General features: G+C 38.8%; 1 protein-coding gene across 1 annotated transcript; it reads right to left on the reverse strand.

Moving 5' to 3' along the window:
- Positions 1-703: 703 nt before the first annotated feature.
- Positions 704-3,792, reverse strand: LOC107716102 (GTPase IMAP family member 8-like). Its single transcript, XM_016522429.1, has 4 exons — positions 3,780-3,792; positions 3,642-3,680; positions 1,705-2,340; positions 704-1,482 (listed from the first exon to the last, which is right to left on the reverse strand). The coding sequence occupies exons 1-4, from the start codon at positions 3,790-3,792 to the stop codon at positions 704-706; spliced, it is 1,467 nt and encodes a 488-aa protein (XP_016377915.1).
- Positions 3,793-8,649: the final 4,857 nt, after the last annotated feature.

An 8,649-nucleotide genomic window follows, 5' to 3' on the forward strand; every position in this document is an offset into this window, starting at 1 on the left:
GCCAAAAAAAATTTAATGTTTAAAATTTAAGGGTCAAGGTCCCAACTAATTCAAACACTGACCACTACAATGGTGACTTAAAAACGGTGACTTTCTCCTTTGGTGATTATGCTTGTTACCATCAGGTGTCTTCAATAATGGTCAATCATCACTCAAATAATCACCTAATTATCTCATTAACTTTAACACTTCTTCAGTGTTAATTTGACACTGTTCAGCGTTGATTTTAACACTCTTGAGTGTGGACTCAAATAAACTCCCGGGAGAGTTAATTTAACACTGGGCTTTTTGCTGTGCTGAGCTTCAAAAATAACAAAAAAACAACAGTAAGTTCATCAGGCTGATTTTATTAAATTCTTGAATTTTGAATTGACATAGCAGTGGCCTTCAAAGCCGTAACATAATAATGTATGTAAATCATATAAATGCATAAATGCAACAAGTAGAACATAAAATCGTGTGTTTGTGTCAGAGTAGCCGTGTCAAGTACATTTATCATAAGCACAATCAAAATTTTTATTCACCTTTACAGGAAACTATTAATCTGAAACTTTTGATTTATGTATAACCCCTCAGATTGAATGATCGTCATAATGCTTATTTTAGCCATTTATTAAAATGGATAATTTAATCCTGTTATGGTGTCATCTTTCCACAACCACAATTATGAAAGTCATGCATGAAAATGATTAGAAAAAGTGTCCTAATCTTTCTTTGAAAACTTTTTATAAATTGCTATTCCTCCAGCTACAGCTAGACCTCCTCCTGCAAGAACTAGTGCCGGTGCAATGACCAATGTTGTTGCTCCCAGAACAGCACCACCTGTTATTATGGCTGCTACTCCTGCTGATCCAATTGCTACTGAAACCTTACGTAGTCTACGTTCTTTTCTGCTGAGAATTTCTTTAAACATCTGATTTGTGTAGTATCTCCATCCATTTCCTTCTGCCATGTTTTCAATCTTCTCCAGCAGCTCTGTGACCTGAGAGCGGTTCTCAATGTCTTTATTGTTGATTGAGTGAAATCTGCCACCACACTCATTAACAAGAGCCTTGAGATCATTACTTTCTCTGATATACTCATCTAATGGTTTCTCCTCTAGTGCATCTGCGTGAGTGAACAGAATGATGGTGTAATGTACTGCATCTTCTCCAATGTTCTCCTGAATCCATTTCTCTGTGTTTTTCTTTTCGTCTGTGAATCTCGTGTCCAGTCTGATGACCAGCAGAAACACATGAGGACCAGGAGCAGACATCCAGACAAACTTCTCTATTTCATCTTTTTTCATCTTCTCTTTTGATGCATCAATCAGTCCTGGAGTGTCAATTATTTGCATGCTCTTTTTATCCACATTTGCTTCATGTACTTCAAAGGGTTCCGGATTTGGTGAATTTCTCCTCTCTCTGCCCAGGATGGTTTCCACCACTCTGGTCTTTCCTGATCCAGTTTTACCCAGCAGCACAATACGAGGTTTCTCTGACCCTGTCAATTGGAATTTTAAATGAAACAGAGCAATTACAATTCAGACATAAACATAATATTCAGACTAAATAGTTCTACTGAATTTGGTACATTTAAGAAATGAAAGAATGCAGGAACAATCAAGAAAATACGTTTTTTTTTTCTTACACCACTGTTTATATCATGATAATATATGTCAAAGAATAAGCCTGATAAGACATAAAAAGCCAAAAACACACTCACAGAATTGTACTCTATCAAGTATCCTTCTCTGAGCTTGCTGAAACATCTCATCAGTGTAATGTTGTCCTCCATTCTTCTCCACCATCTTCTCAATCTTCTTCAGCAGTTCTGTGACCTGAGAGCGGTTCTCAATGTCTTTATTGTTGATTGAGTGAAATCTGCCACCACACTCATTAACAAGAGCCTTGAGATCATTACTTTCTCTGATATACCCATCTAATGGTTTCTCCTCTAGTGCATCTGTGTGAGTGAACAGAATGATGGTGTAACATGCAGCTTCTTCTCCAAAGTTCTCCTGAATCCATTTGACTGCACTCTTCTCTTCATCTGTGAACCTCCCCACTTTGATGGCCAGCAGAAATGCATGAGGACCAGGAACAGACATGTAGACACACTTCCTTATTTCATTCTTAATTTCCGGTTTTGTCATTCTTGTATCAAACAAGCCTGGAGTGTCGATGACTGAGATGATCCGGTCATCAGTCTTTACATCATGTCTCTCACTGGTTGTAGTAACTGACTCTGGTGAGACATCCTTTTTAAAATACTGTAGATTCAGGATGGTGTTTCCTGTTGAACTCTTTCCTGATCCAGTTTTACCCACCAGAACAATCCTGAGTTCATTTGAAACCGATCCTGTGAGTCAAATAAAACAATCTTAATTAGTAGAATGATTTTTAAATGCTGAGTTCAGGTGCCATATTCACAAAGATTGTTAGGAATCCTCCTAAGAGTTCCTGTGAGAGTTTTAGCTTAATATCTATTCACAAAAGTATTAAGAGCAATTTTTACTAGGGAGTTCTTAATATAAATAAAGTTGAATAAAGGTGTATTTACACTGCAGTTTTCGTTCATTGACTACCATATAAGAACCTTTTGTTTTGTGTGTGTACATGTGTTTATTATTTCTTTAAATTAAACTTTTTGTTTCCCAACTCTCTGCTGGAAGAGATAGTTTGAAAGCTACTGTTACGCAACTAAATAAACAGTGAGAGTATGTTGGTGACATTACTTACTATAAGGCAGTGGTTCTCAAACTTTTTACAGTGGCGTACCCCCTGGGGCATTTAACATTCTTCTGCGTACCCCCTCTCATCCACTTAGACCGCAGTCACACCTTTGTCTGAATGGCTTGCCACAGGCTCCGTGTGTGTCTGCTGTCTGTGAAGTGATTATTTTTTGAGCATACGACTGTTTTGCCTTTTTGATGCCACAGGACAGATTGGCTGTACTAACACGCACAGAGTATGTATCGAAGAGAGTTTATATTGATCTCAATGTACAATGCGTGTCAATATTTGCTCTTCATGCTATTAAGTGAAGATCTACTTATTGAACAGCAGCGCGATTTGCTAAAGCAGCACATTTAGCGGGCATCTTATCACATGCACATTGTGTGGATGCAGTCAGTTTTGACTGCAAAAGATGAGGTAAGCTGATTGGATATCATGTATTTGACCGTTTACGGCACTCACATTTTCCTGTTTTTACATCAGAAGCGGCATTTTGCTTGTCAGAAATACATGTTCGGTTTTACTGTTACTTTAAGTTGGGGTAGAATTTAATGAATGCCAAAACTCAGAATTTTGTTCGCGTACCCCAGTTTGAGAACCACTGCTATAAGGGAAGAGTGGTGCACAAAATACAGCAGGCTGCAACACGTTTGTTTTCCATAAATATTTGTACAATTATACTTTGTTTTATTTGTAATGGTGCAGAAAAAGAGCACCATTCAAATGTTATTCAATCATAGTGTATATGAAATTTCACACTACATTATTATTAATATTATTATTATTATTTAAGAATCTTTCTTGGAGTTTATAAGGCAAACTTTCCAGACGCTGAATTTAAATGGCAGAAATTAAACTGACACTTTCACAGCCATATGCTTACTTAAAAATAACTGATAAGTGAAATGACAGGATGTGTCTTACCTGCCACATTAAAGTCATCTTCTTTTGAAATTAGAGGTACTACGAGGAAACAAATGTGATATTTTATAGTTATTGTAGAATAAATGTACCTATATATTATTGCTAGTTTATGCAATGCTGGAAAACTGTTGTACTCACCTCTTTTGCTCATTTTGTTCCTGTTTGCTTCTGAATACTTCAGAAAGCTGTGAATCATTCAATAATTTATTATTATTATTAAGCATGCAGGGTTTGCATAACAGAGTGTCACTCAAACTGAAATGTAAACGTCTCAGGTTACTTATGTAACCATGGTTCCCTGAGTAGGGAACGAGACACTGCGTCCTCTAGGGGGCTCTATGGGGGACGCCACGTCGTGACCCGTGTCTTGAAGCATACATTGAAAAAACACCAACAACACGTTGGCCGGCGACAGCCCATGACGTCACTACCGGTGCGACTATAGTATAAATAAGCGCCGGGAGCTACACATTCAAATAAAGCAAAATGACAGGGAACAAAACATAGTAAATTAGTCATCAGGTGCCATGTTCAATACAGCAGCATTTCAGAGATCTCGAATCAATTAATTAGCAGAAATTATTACTCCACCACATCCGTGTGACGTCATTAAAAATGGCCCTAAATTGTTGAACTAATATGGTTCAAACGACGGAGATGCGACCAAGTTCGGGAAACAGTCGTGACTGGCTAGTTGGTTTCCACAACAATGCATCATACTATGGTGGCTAATCAGTGAGTTACGTCGTTGTACGGAAACGCACCCCTGGTTGGGCCAGTGGTTCAAATTTTTACTTGCCCTGGCTAAAATTTCACTGGCCTTGCCACTAACTAAATAAATAAGTTAGACTTATTGTTTTCATTGTTGACCGTAACCTTGTATTCAGGGGTGTAGCATGTATGCAGGGTATGCACGAGCATATGGGCCCCGGCTGATTGGGGGCCCGCCGAGGGGGACCTTTTAATTAAAACAAGGGAACCAATTCTTAATTTGTGGCCTAAATAAATAAATATATTGTCTGCATGTCATGTGCAGGGCTCGGTAATTTCCTGTTTGCATTTTTTATATTGCTGTAGACAGGGTGCGATTTGTATAGGCATAGCCTATTTATATTTTTAAGAAAACAGTCTGCTTTGACGCACTTCTGTATTTTTTTTCTGCTTTCTGGTGTAAGGATCATCTGTGGTGTGTTGCCCCTCTTTCACCCACATCTCTGCAAATATTTGCGCAGGGAATGAGGCAACCCCTGGTCCGTTTACTGAAATGAACAGTAGGCTGTTCAGCGTGGAACCAAATCATTCTTTTTCTACCATCGGTGAGAATATGGTTCATGACACTGAATCCTCGTTCACACTCGGCTGTTGAAATTGGAAGCATGGAGACAGTAGTGAGCACTTTGCGCAGATTCTCTCCGATGACGCCATGACATTTAAATTCGTGGAATTCCTTGAGGAGTATTGGACTTGATGTGGCCTCAACAGCAAGAGTCTTGTGTATCGTGAGAAGTTTGTCATCCCCAAATAGGATGCGCTCGTCTTCATCGGATGGCCAATTTGACGGATTTAGAGCAGCTGCAGCAGAAATAATTCTGTTGTTATCCAGCCTGCGCTCAATGTTGTCGACCAGGGAAATGAAGAATCATTCACGAAATACCTCTGTCTTTTGATGGTCTCCGTCACTTGGTTGAGACACTTTTACACCCTTGAACGTGTGGAAACATTCAAATTCATCATTCATGCATTTTGCGTTCACACCATCGGCTTGTCTCATAGACTGTGTTCTCAGTGCAACGTCCACCTCGGAATTAGCACTGACAGCTGTGGTATCTCTCCTTTGAAGAAACAGGGATAAGGCCTGCTGGGTCTCCAATGCATATTTTACCAATGACAGCTCCACCAAAAAAAGCCACTGTGTCATTTTGCCATGAATGTCCGTACACCTAGCCCTCTCTGGCAGATCTTGAATGGTCTTCGCTTAACTCTTCAAAGAGTTTGACCAATGCTGGATAACTTTCCCAAAGAGCTGTCACAGACGTGCAGGACGAGGACAGCCAGCGCACGTCAAACACTCTTCCTATCCTGCGAGCGTGTATCACCAAGTCAGAAGCTGCAGACTCAAATTCTCATATTTTTGGGGCTTCGAGAGAAAAATTAGTACAGAGAGTCAGTGAACATCTGAAAATGACTTGCATCTGTAATATGTTTTACAGCATCATGGACCACAAGTTCTAACTTGTGATTCATACAGTGAATGACGGCAGGGGCGGACTGGCCATCTGGACGTTCTGGAGAAGTCCATCTGGTTCAACATCAAAGAAAAAGTGTCAGATTAAGTGACGTTGACGGCCGACATAAGGGGGCGCTAATGCAATCTATTTTTGCTTATAAGAAACAGAAACTGACGCGAAGGAGATGGGTTTGTGATGGCAAGTAAAAAACGTGAAGATAAAGGTGGTTGGGAGAAGCTAAAAGGAAAAAAAGCAAACAGATACATCAGGTTACCTTTGCCTGCCTCTCTCACTATACACAGCATGTAGCCTATAGCACTGCAGTAAAATCCCAGGACACCCCTAGTCCGAGCGTCCACTGCCATTTTATCACGCCGCATTGTCTGGCATGAATATTCCATTCATTCATAAAGAGACAGCAGTGATTCTACAACGGGTTACACTTGAGAGATATTGAGTTAGAAAATAGAGTGAATGAAGTAGCCTATAAGGTGATTAGTTTGATTAACATGACACACACATACACACACACACAGACATATGAATACTCAAATTAAAAAAAAATTCTGTTGTTTCAGGTTTCTGGATTCTAGGTTTATGTTTATCATTGTCATATACATTTTGCATTCTGCTCTTTTTATGTAGATTTCAAGTATTTTAGTTCATACAATAATACATTTATTTCAATCCTCTGTTGAAAAAAATAGAAACCATCACATAATTTGTAATGGTTTTACTGGTTATAATGAAAATTGTATTGGTTTTAATGGAAACTGTAATGGCGCCTGTTGGTCTCTGGTAATTGGTCACCTTCTATTCATGGCTTTTGTTAAAGCCATTAAATCCTAATGTATTATGTCCCAATGTTACTAATGTTGACATTGATCGTTAGTTGGTGCTTGGTGACATTTCGAAAAGACGTGCATGGAAGACCACTGGGAGAGGATCGCGGTATTGTCCTAGACGTGGTGTCATCTCTATTGTCACACGAGCGGGAGCACTGATAGTGAAAGTCCGTTTCTGGTTTTATTATTGTTTGCGTCAACATCGTTTCACTTAGATATATTTTTTAAATATTTGAATATTTTATTTTTAGGCATTTTATATAATATATTTTTTAATAAGCATTAATGATTATGGGGGAGGGGGGATAAATTTAGTCCCCACCAGGGATTAAAATAATTCAGCAGAGGTAGGGATATTTAGACCAGAGGGGGGAGAAATCCCCCTCTCGCACCCTGGCTGTAGAACTGTTTCATTTTTAAAAACTATGTGCAAACGCTGCATTGCCATGGCCAAATAAAATAATTAATAATTAAAAAAAACCTGTGTGAGGTTGATAGCTAGCTAGTTGTAAAGACTGTATCACAACTGTATCACATCTAGCTTCAGCGACACCTGCACCGTTTTAAATCTCTCTGTCATTTTAATTGTCTTTTCTCTAAAGACTATTGAAAGTAGCCATTCTTTCCATTGAGAATACATAATTTAAAGGCACAATGTTAGATTTTCGAAATAAAATATCCAAAAACCACTTGCACAATGTGATATATTTCATGCAGTTGTGTACTTACGTTTTCCCAAAAGTTCCCAAGAGAAATTCCAATTTTAAATAATGTCTCGTCCTGGTTCATTGTCACCTATCAATGACGTAATATCTGCACTATCGGTTTCCGTTTGTAGAAACTATGCAACTCACGTGGACAAAAATGCTGCTGTACAGTTAAACTAAATCCATTACAGCGGTCTCGAATAAAATGAAAAGTGTTGACTGCAGCATTAAGTTTCGATAATAAAATAAATGCTATGTCAGTAGCACTGCATTATTCATATACTTTATTTATTACATGGAGATGATGACTTGAGACACCATATATTGTTGCAGTCGTGCATGTTTTGTCTATCATTCTTTCATTGTCGTTTCATCAGCCACAACGTTTCTGCTTTTATTCAGCATAGCTACAGCAATAGCTGGGTTCCTTTGTCCATATTAAGGATTTCCTGGAATGTCATAAGTTACTTCTATCATTCCGTATTGGCCTTTCTGCTCGAGAGCGTCCTCCGGCGTCGAGTATGAATGAAACAGACACCGCATGAGAGGGTTTTAACGCTTTGTATGTTCACTTCTCCTCATTTTGGCTACGAATAAAACGTCAGGTCATGCATAGTCTATCTTTTCTCTTTGAATGTAAATCTAGATTTATTCACACTTGTTACTTTTACTTTTTTTCCCGCTTCAGCGCAGTAGCGCAACAGTTCGTCAATTCATGTTCGTGCAAAGGATGAGACGGAAAGAGGTTACCGATGCATGCCATTTTTTACTCATTCTCGTAATGTTGTAGAAGATTTTTATTGGTCAAAATATAAGTGATTCTACTGTTATAATCGTGTATCTGCCTGTGTATAAGGCCTGCATGAGACCTCCTTGGTGCAGACATTACAAAAATACAGTATATGGTAAAGTTGCATGTCCTGTTTTGACATTAGACAAAATATATGATGGAGCCTCTTTAGTCATTGAACATAAACTGGGGCCTCCTGTCTGCTTCTGGGTGGCAGGCTGGAGACACAGCCAAAAGAGGTAAACCAGTTGATAAACAATAACCATATGTATGAAACATGGGCACGCCTACGGAAAGCACTGTATAAAAGAAAGAACAGACACAAACTCGATAGATTTTCTGCAGATCATCTCTAGACTGCATTATTTCTCTGATAATAAAAGTCTATTTTTCCTGGCATCAAAACCCAAAGACTCTGAGAATGATTCCTCACAGCAC

This window comes from Sinocyclocheilus rhinocerous, unplaced genomic scaffold, assembly GCF_001515625.1.
Source record: "Sinocyclocheilus rhinocerous isolate Xijiao unplaced genomic scaffold, SAMN03320098_v1.1 scaffold8154, whole genome shotgun sequence".
NCBI lineage: Eukaryota > Metazoa > Chordata > Actinopteri > Cypriniformes > Cyprinidae > Sinocyclocheilus > Sinocyclocheilus rhinocerous.